Source organism: Macrotis lagotis, chromosome 4 (assembly GCF_037893015.1).
Source record: "Macrotis lagotis isolate mMagLag1 chromosome 4, bilby.v1.9.chrom.fasta, whole genome shotgun sequence".
Taxonomy (NCBI): domain Eukaryota; kingdom Metazoa; phylum Chordata; class Mammalia; order Peramelemorphia; family Peramelidae; genus Macrotis; species Macrotis lagotis.
Genome location: NC_133661.1, coordinates 240,673,621 through 240,692,466, shown reverse-complemented (window position 1 = coordinate 240,692,466; position 18,846 = coordinate 240,673,621). Strand labels below are relative to the sequence as shown.

Below are 18,846 nucleotides of genomic sequence, written 5' to 3'. Positions count from 1 at the left end.
GGTTAATGACTTACAATCTCCTGTTTGTACCCCAGGACTCAGCAGAGTATCTGGCACAAACATTTAATTACTGACATCAACATTTTGGAAAGCTCTAACACCATTTTGATGTGCTAATAGGGCACAAACTATCCATTAAATAACAAACCATTAGATTAGGAACAAAACAGTGAGCATAGTAATTATTTCCCTGGTTATTGTCAGATTCTGAAGCAAAATATCCCAGTTTTGACCACTAGTAAGAAGAAAGAAGAGAACAGTACACACCTGGGAAATCTACATTTTTCAAAATATCTTTGGGCATACTCTAAAGATGTCTTTTCAGATACTAACTTTAAAAATCTTAAGTTTTTTCAAAACATCAAAACTTGAAGCATTTGTTCCCCATTTCTTCCACGCTATTGGGTAGTGTTTCCACACAGGTTATCTGATTTCTGCTGCCATAATATAAATTTCCAGTCAATAGTTCAGTTTTACTTCAGACTACATTAAGGAAAATGGAGGTGTCTTTTACATTCAAAATAATCAGCTTTCTCATGAGAAACCTCAGTAACCTTCCTTGGCTCATGTTTGATACAGATGCCAGTCCAAGTTCACAATCAAAGGGAACATTCTGTAATTCCATTTTGGATTTGAAATTTCTCTTGAAAACTTCTCCATGTCTAAAAAATAACTCAAGCTCAACTATTTCATGAAACTTAATAAAGAGATACTACCTTATATAGATACCTCCTGAATTATTTGACTTTTAAAATTGGCAATTAAAGAGTATAAGCAAGAGGGACTAGAGTTAGGTTAGTCGAAGTCAAGATTCAAACTCATAACCCCTGACTCCATCACTTTCTATTAATGTGATTTCAGGCAAGTCCCTTAACCTCTCATGGTTACTGTTTCCTCATTTGTAAAATTAAGAAATTGGGCTTAGATTACTTCTCAGGACCCTTCCTGCTCTAATCCAATGATTCTATGTGCAAAAATATTGTGCTGATAAGATTGTAAAGAGTAAAACCAATATGGTCTCTACTTTCAAGGCACTTTACAATCTAATTATACTATTCATTGACACTATCAAAAAGACTATACCTAACTAGCACTTTACAGACCATTCTGGAAAGTCCAAAGAAAAGACTAGGATTCCATGAGAAAATTGTCAATTCCAGTGATAGGGTTTTTTTTTTTAAATAAAATGTTGTGATGTTATTGATTGGAGAAATGCAAATTAAAACAGTTCTGAGGTACCACCTCACACCTATTAGATTGGTTAATATGACAGAAAAAGAAAATGATAAATGTAAGAAGTTGGAACACTAATGCATTAGTGGTGAAGTTGTGAATTGATCCAACTATTCCTGAGGACAATTTGAAACTATGCCCAAAGAACTATAAAACTGTTCATACCCTTTGATCCAGAACACCACTACTAGATCTTATTCCCAAAGAGATCATTAAAAAAAGGTAAAGGATGCACATGTACAAAAATATTTATAGCAGCTCTTTTTTTTGTGGTAGAAAAGAATTGGAAACAGAGGGGATGTCCATCAATTGGGGAATGGCTGAACAAGTTGTGGTTTATGAATGTGATGGAATACTATTATTATGTCAGAAATCAGGATTTCAGAAAAACCTGGAAAGACTTACATTAACTGAAGCTAAGTGGACAGTACCCGAAAAACATTCCATACAGCAACAACAATATTGTGTGATGATCTACTGTGTTCAATTTGGCTCTTCTCAGTAATACAGTGACCAAAGACAGTTCCAAAAGAATTTTTATTTTAGGTTTTTGCAAGGCAAATGGGGTTAAGTGGTTTGCCCAAGACCACACAGCTAGGTAATTATTAAGGGTCTGAAACCAGATTTGAACTCAGGTACTCCTGATTCCAGGGCCGGTGCTCTATCTACTGTGCCACCTATCCTCCCCCCAAAAGAATTTTGATGGAAAATGCTATCCATATCCAGAGAAAGAATTATGAAGCCTAAACACAGACCTCTTTTCACCTTTTAAAATTTTTTTTCTTTCTCATGGTTTTTTCTCTTTTGTTCTGATTCTTCTTTTTACAACATGAATAATATGAAAATACATTGTACATTTTTAACCCAGATCAGGGGAAGGAGAAGGAGAAGGAGAAGAAGGGAAGGAGAAAAAATATGGAGATCAAAAATCTTACAAAAAATGAATATTAAATTATTTACATATGTAATTGTAAAAAAACAAAATAAAATGTGATGTTTATGTATTGCAATAATTGTTTAGTAAACATGCAAAAATTGTTTAGAAAAACAGGCTTTCATTTTTCTAATTCTGACCTATCTCCCCATCAGAATTTATAACTGCCATCAATTTAATTCAATCACAAAAGCATGAATTTAGGAAGTATTAGCCTAAACCATCTATGCATATCTTTTGGGAACATCATATTTAAAAATGGAATAAGAATATAACAGTTTTTTTCCCACAAGCCTATTTCTATGCACAAAGGATTCTCACTTTCTGGAAAGTCTTACTTATAGATATGATCTCTGACCCTAATGCTAGAATTTAAACCTGTTTTTTCCTTGTCCTGTCCCTAATAGAGCTGAATATAAGCAGATAGTCACTATCCTCCTCTGTTAAAAACCTGCTTACTATTTCTTATATAGCAATAGTATTCCATTATATTCATATACCACAACTGTTCAGCCATTGCCTAATTGATGGGCATCCCCTCAGTTTCCAATTCTTTTCCACCACAAAAAAAGAGTTGGTATAAATATTTTTGTACATGTACATCCTTTTTCTTTTTTTTTTAAATGATCTCTTTGGGATACAGACCTAGTAGTGGTGTTCTAGGTTGTCCATATAGTCTGCTAAGATTTCTAATTCATAAAAATTAATAATAGCTGATAGAGATTCCAGAGGAATATGTGACTAGGTGAGAGATTCACCCACAGTTTTAATTAGATTTGGAATTTCTAGAAGTCAATCATGTTCTGGAAGCATATGAAAACTGAGAAGTACTGGCAGATCAAAGGTTATTGAACTGTTCATAATCTTTGACCCAATGACCTTATTAGCAGATTTATACTCCAAAGAGATCCAAGAAAGGATGAATATATTCAAAAATTTTTGTAGGAGCTCTTTTTTTTGTGGTTATAAAGAACTGATAACTGAAAAACCTATCAACTGAAGAATGGCTGAACAAGTTATATTTAAGAATGTGATGAGATATAATCCTATTATAAGAAAAGGTGATTAAGAATGAACTTTTACAAAGTGAAATGAACAGAACAAGGAAAAAAATTTACAATAAAACAATATTAAAGACAAACAACTTTGAAGAACTTAGGAATTTTGACCTCAACAACCAGTCACAATTCCAGAAGGCTCACAATGAAGCATGCTACTTATAGATGGAGAGGTAATGAACTCTGCAAATTGAAACATAAATGGACCTAGATATATTTGGACATAAACACTGCAGAAATTAATTTTACTTGACTATACATATTTGTAATGGATTGTTTTTCTTGCTTTCTTGATGTTGGACGGGGGAGAAAGGGGAGTGAGAAAAGGAGAAAATTTAGGCCTGAAATTTAAATAATGTGAATTTTTTTTTAAAAAAGAGATACTGCCAAATATCAGTGCAGAAGTTGCCATGTTATGAGGATTTTCTCCCTAATTTTACATAATTTTTCTTATTGATAAGGTGTTTGGGTGTGGGTAAATATTTCTTTGCTCTGTAAGTTTCCAAAAATTGAATGTGGAATAACAGAAAGGAGAGACTCCTCAGGACTCAAGTCAGAAGCAGTTACATTGATTCATTTTTAATTTAAATTACCAAATTAATTTGGGAAGGTAATGAACTTAAATGATTCAAATGAATTGATCTCTGGAGATCCAGGATCTTGATGGTTGGACTTCTCTCTGTTAAAATTGGCTACCACCTCCTAATGGAATTTGTTATCTTCTACTGGACTCTGGCTGGCTCTTCAATTTGAAGTATTCCTCAGTGTTTCTGGCAGACTAGAATTCTTATCACCTAGTTTCATTATCCCCAGGGCATCTTAAATGTCAGAGGAAAATGAGGCTAAATTGGACAAGCAATTATTTAGGTCTACAATGATTTCTAGTGAATTAGGAAAGCAAATTATTAAAAATGTTAATGCAAGCTAATTTGTGCCAGGTCAGGTTTTTATTGAGTGAGTCAAAGGCTTTTAGACCTACAAAAAACAAGCAGTTTTTTTTTTTATTTATTGCTTTCGAAATGAAGAGAGCAACCCATGATGAAATCACTTTCTTTTGTCTGATTTGAAGTAACCCAGGAACAGAATGTGATCTGTAAACTGCATAACCCAAAAATTACAATAGGGAAAACAAGACTGTGCAACAGTTATACTGGAGCTCTGTTTGGTTGGGTTGGGTATTTTTTTCCTCCAAAATTATTCTTTATAATATCTCCTATTCAATTTTTGTTTCTTCCAAGATATCTTCTTTTAAACTTCAACTCTCATTTGACAAAGAAACTCTAGCCACACAAATCACAAAAGAAAATATAAATGAAATTTATCTTAGGTCAGGGTTCCTTGCATCAGAAATGTATTCATTTGATTACCACAGCACATTACCATAGCCCAACCTCTTAAAATGAGTGAGAGCCCCAGGTGATTTAGAGAATTTTTCTTATATCTACAGATAGTTTTGATTCAGTCATTTGAAAATTGTCTATTCATATCCTTTATTTATCAATCGGAGAATGATTTGTATTCTCTATAAATTTGAGAAATGAGGCCTGTATCAGAGACATGCTACAAAAAATTGTTTCTGAGTTTTCTGCTTTTTTGCTAATTTTAGTTGCAATTTGCATTTGCAAAAAAAATTTTTTTCAGCTTAACATAATCACAATTATCCATTTACATCTAGTAAAGTTCTTGATCTCTTATTTGAGTATAAATTCTTCCCTTCTCTATAGATATGACAGGTAAACTATTACTTGCTCTTCTAATTTGCTTATGGTATCACACTTTATGTCTAAATTATATACCCATTTTTACCTTAGCATCTTTCTTTCTTTCTTTCTTTCTTTCTTTCTTTCTTTCTTTCTTTCTTTCTTTCTTTCTTTCTTTCTTTCTTTCTTTGCAAGGCAATGGGGTTAAGTGGCTTGCCCAAGGCCACACAGCTAGGTTATTATTAAGTGTCTGAGGCCAGATTTGAACTCAGGGCTGGTGCTCTAGCCACTGCACCACCTAGACACCCCTAGCATCTTCCTTTTTTAAATCAAATTAACTATTTTTATAAAACCAGCTCTTAATTTTATTTATTAATTCATTTTATTATTTTTAATTTTATTAATCTTTTTGATAATTTTTTTAGAATTTCTAATTTGATGCTTAATTGGAGATTTTTAACTTATTTTTATAACCTTTTTAGTTGCATACACAATCCTTTGATCTGCTTTTTTCTCTATTTTATCGATTCATGAAATTTTCTCTGAGCACTGTTTTGGCTATATCCCATAAATTTTGGTATGTGGTCTCAATGTCATTTTCTTCAATGAAATTTTTGGTTGTTTCTATGTTGTTTTACTGGTTGTTTTATTTGATCTGTTCATTATTTAGCATTAAATTATTTAGTTTCTAATTAATTTTTATCTACCTTTCTATGGTCCTTTAATAAGTGTAATTTTTATTGCAGCATGATCTGAAAAGGGTACATTTAATATCTCTGCCTTTCTGCACTTAACTGTGAGGTTTTTATGCCCTAAGACAAGATCAGTGCCATATCTGACACTTTTGAGGAAAAAAAAAATGAATGTTCCTTTGCTTTCCCATTTAATTTTCTGCAGAGTTCCAGTATATCTAAAATTTTCTAAAATTCTATTCACCTCCTTAACTTCTTTCTTATTTTGTGTTTAGATTTATCTAGTTCTGAAAGGTTTCATTTTTCTATTTCCTCATTTAACTTCTCCTTTAGAAATTTGGATGCTATGCCATTTTGTGCATATATGTTTAATATTGCTATTACTTCATTGCCTTCATACCTTTTAGCAAGATATAGTTTCCTTCATTGTTTTTTAATTAAAACTGGTTTTGCTTTTGTTTTGTTTGAGATCATGATTGCTAACCCTGTTTTTCTTTTACTTTCATTGAAGCCATTTATATTTATTCTGTGTCTCTCTGTTTAAAATGTACTTCTTGAAACAACATATTATAGGATTCTGTTTTTTTAGTCCACTCTGCAATGCACTTCTGATTTATAGGAGAGTTAATCCCATTTACTTTAATAGTTATTACTCCTAATTGTGCATTTCCCTCAATCCTATTTTTACCACTTTTTTCTCCCTCTCCTCACCAGTATTTGCTTCTGATCAGCACCTCCTTCAATACACTCTCCCTTCTATCAACTCCTCTTTTCTTTTCTCCTTCCCCTCCTACTTCACAATAGGGTAAGATAGATTTCTATATCCAATTGCAATTGAGTATATATGTTATTCTCTCTTTCAGTCAAATCTGGTGAAAGTAATATTCAAACAATGTTCATCACCTACCTTCTTTTCCTCTACTGTAATAAGTCTTTCATGCCTCTTTATGTGATATAATTTACCCCATTCTGCCTCCCCTTTCCTCTTCTCCCAGTACAATCCTTTTATTCATCCCTTAATTATGTTTTTAATACCACATCAAAGTCCACTTATACCTTTACTCACCATGTCTATTCTTTCCAACTGTCCTAATAGAGATACAATTTTTTACAAAGTCATCTTCTCACATAGACATGTAAATAGTTTGACCTGATTGAATAATATGTCTTTTTCTCTTTCCTGCTTACCTTTTTATACTTTTTATACTTTTTTTTACTCTTGTATTTGAAATTGAATTTTCAGTTTAGTTCTGGTCTTTTCTTCAGGAAAGTATAAAAGTATTCTATTTCACTGAATATCCATCTTTTCCCCTGAAAGATTATACTCAATTTTCCTAGGCAATTGATTCTTGGTTGCAATCCAAGTTTTTTTTTTTAACTTTCTAGAACATCATTTTCAGAAGTTGCAAAGTTCTGTTCCAACCTAGCTATGGCTTTTTGATACTTGAATTGTTTCCTCCCCATTGTTTGCAGTATTTTTTCCTTGACCTGAGAAATCTGGAATTTCGTTATAATATTCCTTGTTGTTTTCATTTTGGGATATCTTTCAGGAGGTAATAGGTGAATTCTTTTAATGACTCTTTTACCCTATGTTTCTATGTATATCAGGACAGTTTTCCATCATAATTTCTTGCAAGAAGCTTCGCAGACTCTTTTTTCTGATTGTGAAAGTTAAGTGGTCCAGTAATTCTTAAATTACCTCTCCTGGATCTATTTTCTAGGTCAGTTTTTTTAATTGAGTTATTTTACATTTCTTTCTACTTTTTCCTTCTTTTGACTTTGCTTGACTCATTCTTGATGTCTCATGGAGTTATTAGATTCCATGTGCCCACTTCTAATCATTAAAGAATTATTTTCTTCAGTGAAATTTTTTGCTTTCTTTTCCATTTGTCCAATTCTCCTTTTTAGGGCTATTTCTACTTTCGTACATACCATGTTAGATAGCAAGATGTCAAAATCCAAATGTAGTTCCATTATTATTTCTGTTACTACTATTGCTAGATCACTACAGAAAAATGCTGGCAAATTTATTTTAATTCATTTGTCTATTTGTTTTTCCTCTTTCACTTCATTAAAAGTCCATTTTATCCCCATTCAGGATTATATTGTTGGGTAGGTTATGATGGGTCATAACCCTATCTCTTTTGCTTTATGAAATAGAGTATTCTAAGACCTATAATATTCCAGGGTCCTTCAACATTATAGCTGTTAGGTCTCGTGTAATCTTTGTGTTGTGTTGTGTAATCCTTGTGAAATCCTTATTGTTCCTCCATGATATTTGAATTCTTTTTTTCTTATTGCTTCCAAAATTTTCTACTTAACCTGGGAGTTTTTGAAACTTGACTATGGGGAGGCTAGGTGGTGCAGTGGATAAAGCACCAGCCCTGGAGTCAGGAGTACCTGGGTTCAAATCCGGTCTCAGTCACTTAATAATTACCTAGCTGTGTGGCCTTGAGCAAGCCACTTAAACCCATTACCTTGCAAAAAACCTAAAAAAAAAAAAAAAGAAAAAAAAAGAAACTTGATTATGATATTCCTGCAAGTTTTCCTACTGGGATCTCTTTTAAATGGTCATCATGGATTTTTTTTCTATTTCTGCTTTGCCTTCCTAATGTAGAATTTTAAGGCAATATTTGATAGTTTCTAATATTGATAGTTTCAAATATTATATCAAGATTCCTTTTTTATCATAATCCTCAGTCAATCCAACTATTCTGTTATTTCTCCTCAATATTTTCTTAAGATCCTTGTTTTCTGATAAGACATTTCATATTATTCCTCTTCATTCTTTTGAATTTGCTCTATTTTTACTTTGTGTCTTCAAACAATATTATTTCCCCTTGTCTGATTCTAGTTTCCAGGTAGTTATTTTCTTCCTTAAGTTTTTAATTCATTGTTTAACTTTCCTTTATTTTTTATTTTCTTCAGTCTCTCTTATCTGATTTTAAAAATCCTTTTTAATTCTAAGAAATCTTTCTGTGCTTATGACAATTTGATATTTTCATTGAAAAATGAATTGCTTTTTCTATTCCATTATCTTCCTCTGAATATGAACCCAGATCTTCGATATCTCCATAGTAGTTAATTATGATTGGGTTCTTTCTCCTTTGTTTTATATTTTTTTTTATTTTGTTTTTAGCAGTTATTAGTCTGATCAAGTTCCAGTCCTGGTTATGAGAATTAATGCCCCAGACCCTGATCTTTCTGGGGTTTTTTTCCCTGAGGTCAGTCCCAGAGCTCAACCTTCAGCTCTCCTCTCCACTTTCTAAGTCAAAGCTAGAGTCCCCAGGCACACTGTTTCTTCCTGCAATCCCTCTGGTACCTGCAAACTATAACAGTCCTCTCTTCCCCAAAACTGAAACCTGGCACTCTGCTCTCCTGCAGGTGTCCACAGAAAGCACCGTCCCCATCCCTCTGCTACTACATTTACCTGGTGTGTGATAGTTCCTTCTCCTTCCTTCCCCCACAGTGACAGCCCAGGCCAGGATATGTCTGATTAACACATTTGTGCTTGGGGTCTCTTGACAATAGAAGGTCCTTCAATCTTCTTCAACTCAGCCTTCAGACTCCCACAAAGTCCATGAGCCCGCCTCCCAACCCCAATCACCTTCAAGTTTCTTGCCTGTTGATTCCTCAGAGTTAACCTTGCTAAATGATCAAAAGATATGAACAGTTTTCAGATTGAGTAACCAAAGTTATCCACAGCTTTATAAAAAATGCTCTAACTCATTATTGATTGGAGAATATGAATTAAAACAATACCGAGGTACTATCTTATGCCTATTACATTGACTTATAAAGACAGAAAAGGAAGTGACAAATGTTCAAGGGGAAGTGGGAAAAAAATGAAACATTAATGCATTGTTGGTGGAATACCATTGCTCATTATTCAGACTGAAATCCTGCCCTAGAGTCAGTTCTTTCCTGGGTTCTACTTTATCCAGATTTTTGTTTATTTCCAATGCTGTACATGCCATCTGAGGCAATGCTCTGTCTTTTTGTGTAGGAAATTTGGAAAGTCTAAATTTTTCTGATCTACTTCACCATTGTCCCAGAATACTCTCCTGGAAATTTCATTTTTAAATGTAGTATTCAACCAGGAGAGATGGGATTTCAGGAAAGCCTGGAGGGATTTGCATGAACTGATGCTGAGTGAGAGAGCAGAACTAGAAAAACACTGTAATAGCAACATGGGAGTGATGATCAACCATGAAGGGCTTGCTCATTCCATCAGTGCAACAATTGGGAGCAATTTTGGGCTGTCTGCAAAGGAGAGTACCATCTGTATCCAGATAAGTAGCTGTGGAGTTTGAACAAAGTACAAGGACTATTCCCTTTAATATAGGAAAAAAAACAGATATCGTATTGTCTGATCTTGTTACCTCTTAGAATTCTTGTCTCTTCTCGAAGGATATGATTTCTGTCTCATCACACCCAATTTGGATCAAGGTACAACATGGAAACAAAGTAAAGACTGACAGATTGCTTTCCGTGGGGGGGGGGGGGGGGAGCAAAGTAAGATTGGGGGGAAAATTGTAAAACTCAAATAATATCTTTAATAAAAATTAATTTAAAAATGTAGTATTCTATAATGATAAAAATCACTCATTTCTCCCTCCACTGATTTTCATCCAGATGCTCTCTACCATGGTTATCCACCCTGGTTCTTGAGTTTTCTCAAATGAGTATACATTCTTTGTGTGTGTGTGTGTGTGTGTGTGTGTGTGTGTGTTTGTGTGTGTGATGGGGGTAAAAGTTGATTTGGTATGTTACTTTTTGGGGCAGCTAGGTGGCGTAGTGGATAAAGCACCGGCCCTGGAGTCAGGAGTACCTGAGTTCAAATCCGACCTCAGACACTTAATAATTACCTAGCTGTGTGGCCTTGGGCAAGCCACTTAACCCCATTTGCCTTACAAAAAAACAAAAAAAAAGTTAAAAAAGTATGTTACTTTTTCTCCAGATAAATGTAAAAATAATTTGTTACTTTTTCTCCAGATAAATGTAAAAATAATTTTTAATATTCATTTTTAAAACTTTTCATTCCAAATTCTCTCCCTTCTGTCTTCACCCCCACTTCCATGGAAAAGGCAAGCAATTTGATAAAAGCTATATATATATATATGTGTAGTCATGTAAAACATTTTCTTAATAGTCATACTGTGAAAGAAAAAGGAAAATAAAGACAGTAAAAAAAGTATACTTTAATCTGTATTCAGATACCATCAGTTCTTTCTCTGGGAATGGATAACATTTTTCATCATAAATCCTTCAGAGTTGTCTTGAATCATTATATTGCTGAGATTAAATAAATCATTAATAACTGATCATCTTACAATATTGTTGTTACTTTAATACAGAGTATTTTTCATTTTGTATCAGCACCTATAAGTCTTTCCAGGTTTTTCTGAGAGCATCCTGCTTATCATTTTTTTTTAGGTTTTTGCAAGGCAATGGGGTTAAGTGGCTTGCCCAAGGCCACACAGCTAGGTAATTATTAAGTGTCTGAGGCCGGATTTGAACTCAGGTACTCCTGACTCCAGGACCGATGCTCTATCACTGCACCACCTAGCTGCCCCACTGCTTATCATTTTTAACAGCAGAATAGTATTCCATCATCATCACATACCACAATTTGTTCATCTGTTCCCCAATTGATGGGCATCCCCTCAGTTTCCAAATCTTTGTCACCAAAAAAGAGCTACTATAAATATTTTTGTATGTAAAGATACTTTTCCTTTTTTTGTTTTTTTTTTCTTTTGGTTTACAGATCTAGCAATAGTATTCCACTAACATTGCATTAATGTTTCATTTTTTCTCATTTTCTTTTTCTGTCTTAATAGTCAATGTAATAGGCATAAGATAGTACCTCAGTATTGTTTTAATTTGTATTCTCCATTCAATAGTGAGTTAGAGCATTTTTTTCATAAAGCTATGGATAATTTTGTGTTACTTAATCTGAGTTCATATCTTTTGATCATTTAACAATTAAAGAATGGCTCTTATTTTTAGAAATTTGACTCTCTATTTTTGAGAAATGAAACCTTTAAAAGAGAAACTTGCTTCAATTTTGTTCACATTTATTAATTGCCTTCCTTCCTATTTTTCTATCATCTTTCTCCTTTTATCTTGTCCCTCCTCAAAAAGTGTTTTGCTTCTATCTCTCCCCTAATCTTCCCACCCTTCTATCAGTACCACCCTTTCTCTCATCTTCTTTCTCTCCACAGATTTCTATATCCAATTGAGTGTATTTGTTATTTCCTCTTTGAACAATTCTGATGAGAGTAAGGTTCACTCATTTCCTGTCTCCCCATTCCTCTTCCTCTTCAATGCAACAATTTTTTCTTGCTTCTTTTGTGTGAGGTAATTTACCCCATTTTGACTTTTTTCTTTCCCTTTCTCCTAGTATATTCCTATCTCATTTCTTACTTTTTTAAAAAATGTTATCCCTTCATATTCAACTCAATCCTGTGCCCTTTCTTTCTCTATACTCCTAATTGCCCTAATAATGAAAAAGTTCTTTTGAGTTACCTGTATCATCTTTCCATGTAGGTATATAAACAGTTCCATATCATTAAGTCCTTTATGATTTCCCTTTCCAGTTTGCCTTTTAATGCTTTTCTTGAGTCCCAATTTTGAAATTCAAATTCTCTGTTTAACTCTGATCTTTTTAATCAGGAAGATTTCTAAGTCCCCTATTTCATTAAATATCTATCTTTTCTCCTGAAAGAGGATATTCAGTTATGCTGGATAGCTGGTTTTTGGTTGTAGTTCAAACTCCTTCACCCTTGAGAATATCATATTTCAAGCCCCCCCACAAATCCCTTATTGTAGAAGCTGCTAAATCTTTTGTTATCCTGACCATGACTCCACAATATTTAAATTGTTTCTTTCTGGCTACTTGCAATAATTTCTCCTTGATCTTGAGAAATCTGGAATTTGACTGTGATACTTGTAGGAGTTTTCATTTTAGAATTTCTTTCAGGAAGTGATTGTTGGATTTTTTCAATATCTATCTTACCCTTGAGTTCTACATATCAGATGATTTCTTGAAAGATGTTGTCTAGGCTTGTTTTTTGATATTGGCTTTTAGGGAATCTGTTAATTTTTAAATTTTCTTTTTGAATCTATTTTCCAGGTCAGTTATTTTTCCAACAAGATATTTCAGGTTCTATTTTTTCAGTCTTTTAACTTTGCTTTATTGTTTCTTGATTTCTTATAAAGTCACTAGCTTCCATTTGCTTAATTCTAATTTTTAAGGAAATATTTTCTTCAGTGAACTTTGGTATCTCCCTTTCCATTTGACCAATTCTACTTTTTAAGGCATTTTTCTCCTCATTGGTTTTTTTGAACATCTTTTACCATTTGGTCCAGTCTGTTTTTCAGGTGTTATTTTTTTTGCTTCTCCTTTTCCAAATTTTGACCCCCTTTTCTTGTATCACTTCCATTTCTCTTTCCAATTTTTCACCCACCTCTCTTACTTGATTTTCAAAATCCTTTTTGAACTCTTATCTGAGACCAATTCATATTTTTCATGGAGGCTTTAGATGTAGTAGTTTAGACTTTATCTTCTGGGTGTGGGTTTTAATCTTCCTTGTCACCCTTGTGACTTTCTACGGTTAGATAATTTTCCTGTTGGCTCATTTTCCTAGCCTATTACTTGACTTTTAACTATGTCAAAATAAAGTCCTGTTTTCAAGGTGAAGGACATCCAGTCCATGCCAAGTTTCAGAGTTTTTGTGCAGTTATTCTTGGAGATACTTCTAGGGAATTGTTCCCATGAGGCTGCAAACTCTGGTGTGCTAGTGTTTCTCTTTGTCTTGGGACCACTACTCAGATTTGATTATAGGCAAAGCAATAGAATTCTGGCTCAGTGCTAGCAAAGAGACCCCTGTAACCTCCTTCTGACCAGTTATTTCAAACCTTTTACTGTCTGTGGGACTGACTCTGGAAACAGCAGCTGCTGCTGCTGCTGCTGATGATGATGATGATTTCAGTGGCATCCAAGAGCTGCTCTTGGTTTGTTGGGGCCAGTTTCAGTCCTGGCATAGCCTGTGCTGGTCTGGGCTCCTCTCTCACCCTGGTACAACATACCATTCCTGCTGAACTTCTAAGTTGTCTTGGACTGAAAAATTGTTTCTTTTCCATCTTTTTTCATCGGTTCCATCTTTTTTTTTTGTGGGTTCTGTCACAAATTGTTTGGAGTCATTATTTAAAAGTTATTTGCAGGAGTTTGGAGGAGAGCTCAGGAGAGTGCCTCACCTTATTCCACCGTCTTAGCTCTGCCTCCATGAGAATACATTCTTTATATGCAGTGCTACCCTAACTTATCCCACTCTTCTTTTACCTAGCCTGTTTCTTTAAAATATTCATTTCCAGAGCCATAAGCCAATCTTGAGTTTTATCCTGCAAAGTCTTAGTGATTCCTATGAAGTTGAATTTGCTTCCTCGTATTAGAATCTCTATTTCCTGTTTGTTGATTAAACTTAGTGTTTGTTTATAGACATGCAGATTTTTCCTTGCTCTTGTCTTCTATTAACTTATGTGTATCTCAGTTACTATTTTTTCCTTGTTATAACTAATCTCTGAAAAATAACTCTGTAGATAAGCAAAAACACATTTTTCTTCCTTACCAATCTTTGAAAATTTAAAAACTTTTGAATATATTTTAAACATTCCAGGCAAATACTTTTTTTATCATCCTTGTTAAATATGCTCCATCCTTAGCAGGATTCTGCAATTCCTAAATTTTTTAAGATCTAGAAACCTGAATCCCAATCTTGTTCTCTATCTTCTTTTCTTGTTATTTTTGAATAATTTTTCAGTTGTTTCCAACTTTTCATGACCCTATTTTGGAATTTTCTTGGCAAAGATTACTAGAGTAGTTTGCCATTTCTTTCTCCAGCTAATTTCACAGATGAAGAAACTGAGACAAATAGGTTTAAGTGGCTTGCCCAGAGACACACAATAAATGTCTAAAGCCAGATTTGAACTCAGAAAGGTGCATTTTCCTGACTCCTGGCCCAGCACTCTATCTCCTATGCCATCTAGGTATCCAAACATTTTATATAAGAAAAAAGTAAGGCAAGCAAGATTAAGTGACTTGCCAATGGTCACTCAGTTATTAAGTTCCTGAGCCTAGATTTGAACTCTTTTAAGATGAGTCTTCCATACTCCAGGCTCAGTACTCTATACATGCTGCCATCTAATTCCATCTTCTTAGCTAGATATTTACATCCAAAATTGACTTTTTTTTTTAATAATCCTGTCAATGGGTAGTAGTAGGGAAAATATAAACTATCCTCCAATGATACTATTTCTTGACTAAGACCTCATAACCTTTGGCAACACTTTAAGTTCTTTCTACCAGTGTCATTGTTCTTTATTACAAGGAATGGGTCTCTGTGGAATGTTGAAGGAGGGACATACTCAGAAAGGAAGATGATGTAAAAAGAGATATCAAAAAAATTTAAATTGAATTCACTGAAAAAAATCTATATTCCCTTTAGTTCCTCAATTCCAAATTCACTTGTAATGGGAATATGTACATATTTTTCTTCCCTTTCAGTTTATTTCAACATCAAGAAAGTCAAACCTTCTTTGGCAGTCTTAAAAGCTTCAGCATCAAAAATAGGGAGTAAAATTTTTGCTTCAAATGCTCCTCCCCCCCCACTTTAAGAAAAATTTTAATTGCTTTTAAATTCTTCATTTTTTTTCTCCTCAGAAGTATGAAGGTTTTTCAAAAGAGAAAGTACTATGGGTCTTGCTGTGCAAAGATAAAAGCTTCTAGTATCCATCAGTAAAGAGAGAGAACATTTTATCCCATGTCCTTTGCTATAGTTTTGGTGCAATTACATAACCTTTGTCCTGATACACATCTTTTTTCCCCCCCTTAGATACTTAAATAAGAACAAATATCTGACTGTCATTGATGAAGATGCTTTTTTGGGAGTATTTAGTGGACCTACCCTGCTGTAAGTAAAACAAAGGAAAGGTAATCTGGTTCAAAATGCTGGGCAGGAGTATTGTTTCTTTTCTTTTTTTTTAATTTTTATGTGTGATATTTAAGGGTAAATTACTGCTATTCTATGTTGTATAGTGAACTGTTGTCATACTTCAATGTGTTTGCTGTGTTGTTGAATCATTTCTGTTCTGCCTGTCTTTTCATGGCCCCATTTTTGGAAGTTTTCTTGGCAAAGATATTAGAGTGGTTTGCCATTTCCCTGTCCAATTCATTTTACAGAAGAGAAACCAAGGCAAAAAAGGTTTAAGTTATTTGCCCAGAGTCACACATACAGTAAGTGTCAATTTGAACTCTGAAAGATGAGTCTTCCTGGTTTCAAGTCCAGTACTCCATACTCTCTAGATGACCAAGGGCATTGTTTCTTCAGGAGAGCTATATTCCTTGAAGAAACCCTATCCTAGAGTGCTAAGATTGAGAGTTTCCTAATTCTCTGCTGTAGAACCTGATCAAGCCACTCCAGTCATGTGGATTCAAGGGAAAGGAGGGGAAAAAATATTTATGAAGTTCTTACTATGGTGCCAGTTCTTTACAAGTATTATTTCTTTTGATCATCACAACAACCCTGGGAGATAGGTGATATATTATCCTCATTTTACAGTTGATGAAACTGATATAGACAGACCCACAGCTAATAAGTTTCTGAGACCAAATTTGAATCCAGGTTATCCTAACTCCAAGGCCAGTGCTCCATCCACTGTGGCACCTAGCTGCCTCTATATCATTGCCCATAGTTGCCACATGCTGTGGTCAGGAATAAAACATGGCAGCCTGTGCCCAGGAATAAAAGTTTTTAAAAAGTTTAGGCTGTATTCCTTGCCATTATGGAGGTTAATTTTAGGGATCGAGCACATATATAAAGAGATAGTATATATTACCTTTATGCTATTAGCTAGATACTGGAAATGAGAAAATATTTTAGATCATGGGCAAGGCACTTATTCTTTATAAATCTCAGGTTTCTTGGGTATGATATGAAATAATATTTACATGGCCCACTTAATAATACTAAGTGAATATTTTTGGAATAAATGTAAAACCTCATGGTTGGTTCAAAAAAATCAATTTCATAATTACTAGATGGAAGAGACAAAGTTAGGTAATAGATTTTTTTCTGAAAAAGATTGAGGGATGAGGAAATAATTACTGGACAGTCAGAGCAATGGTATTCATTAATGTGATGTGGCAGCAAAAAATGCTAATATGATCTTGCTGTCATGAAGAGAATCCTAGCTTCCAAGAATCAGAAGATGATTTTGTGCTTTTGTATTCTGCATTGATCAATTTATGTTTGGATTTTTCTTTTCTTTTTTTTTCAAGGCAATGGGGTTAAGTGACTTGCCCAAGGTCACACAGCTAAGTAATTATTATTAAATGTCTAAGGTCAGATTTGAACTCAGGTACTCCTGACTCCAGGGCCAGTGATCTATCCACTGTGCCACCTAGCTGCCCCTATGTTTGGATTTTTAAGGTCAGTTCTAGATGCTCTGTTTTTGGAAGGACATTGATAAGCTGATAGGTCTCCAGAGGAAAGTTATCACAAATATAAGAGAATTGGTTGAAATAATTGTTACTGTTTAGTCTGAAGTAGGGAAGAAACAAGGAGGGACATAGTAGCCATAGTAGCCATCTTCAAATAATTTAAAGACTAATATGGGGAAAAGGGATTTGACATGTTATTTAAATCCTAGAAGGAAGGACCAAGAGCAAGGGATGAATTTAAGCTTGATATTAAGGAAAATTTTCTCATAATACAGAGTTATCTAAAAGTGGAATGGATGCCGTGGAAGGTAGTGGGTTAACTCCCCTACTGGGAGAATCAAGAAGTTATGTAACAACTTTGGGATATATTGTAGTGGGGATGGGGATAGGGACCAGACCTGAGTGTAGGGAATTTCCAGAGAAGGAAATTCCCTCTACCAATGGAGCTTCCATTAATAAAGAACTGTCTGGTAGAGTGCTGAGCATTTGAGGTGACTTGTCCAGGAACTCACTAACTTGAATTCAGGTCTTCTTGGCTCTGAGACCAACTATCTATCCACCATGTTTCTTAGGCTATAGTGAAATTTCTTAGGGAGGGAGGGAGGGTAACAGGGGACTAAATGGTCAATGAGCTCAATTCTAAATCTAAAATTATTTTATTCTGAATGGTTGAATATAAAGTATTTTATAAATCTTGAAGTTTTATATAAATTTGAATATCACTACTATAATCATTCTTCTAGTCTTACAATAAATGGAGTTCAGATAGAAACAATCCCAGGACAAGTAGATTTCTATTATTCTTTTCTTGGATAATGTTTCATGTGTTATTGAATATCTGGATAAAATAAGTTAATCTGACATGATTATTCAAAAATATGTTATCTCTGGTGGAGCTAGGATGGCAGAATAAAGGCAAAGACTTTCTTGAGCTCTCCCTAATCCCTCCAAATATCCTTAAATAATGACTCTAAACAAATTCTAGAATGGCAAAAGACATTAAAAAGTTAGAGTGAAACAATTTTTCAGTCCAAGATAACTTAGTAAGTCAATGGGAAGATCTGCTGCACCGTGGTAAGAGAGATAACAGTACAGAGCAGGCCTCAGCAGTATAACCCTGGCCCCCACAAACCAAGACCTTGGTGGTCTTGGGAGCCACTGAATCAGGAGCAACAGAAGCAGAAGCTGATTCCAGAATTCTCAGCTGACAGGAAGGGGATAAAACACTAGGTTAAAAGGAGATTAAAGGGGTCTCTTTGTAGGCCCTAAGGCAGGACTCTCTTGCTTTGCAAAATCCTGATTGCTGTCTTTGGTTGGCCATCCAAGAATGAGGAAAAAGCACTAGCATACCAGAGCTTGTGGCTACAGGGGAACAAGGACCCTTTCTCAAAATTCCAGGGCAGGTACCTCACAGACCAGAGCACAGGCCCAGAGAATAGATAATATCACTTTGAAAGAACTGAAAACTTATAGATTCTTAGAAGTATCTCTGAAAAAACACTGTTATAAAACCTCAGATGCTTGGGACAGTGTGCCCTACACCCTAGAAGCAGAGCCCTTATTTGACAAGGAGTTAAAATCAAGTCATAGGCTAGAGAAATGAGAAATAATAGAAAAATTAATTGACTATAAAAAGTTAATATGAAAGCATGGGCCTTGGAGTCAGGAGGACATGAGTTCAAATCAGACCTCAGACACTTAATAATTACCTAGCTGTGTGACCTCAAGC

General features: G+C 34.4%; 1 protein-coding gene across 1 annotated transcript in view; it reads left to right on the top strand.

Moving 5' to 3' along the window:
* Window positions 1-18,846, top strand: part of TSHR (thyroid stimulating hormone receptor) — a 174,412-nt gene that overhangs the window by 124,654 nt on the left and 30,912 nt on the right. Inside the window, exon 8 of the mRNA XM_074232062.1 lies at window positions 15,511-15,588. Within this exon, the coding sequence (XP_074088163.1) occupies window positions 15,511-15,588 (78 nt within the window). The remainder of the gene's footprint in view (window positions 1-15,510; window positions 15,589-18,846) is intronic.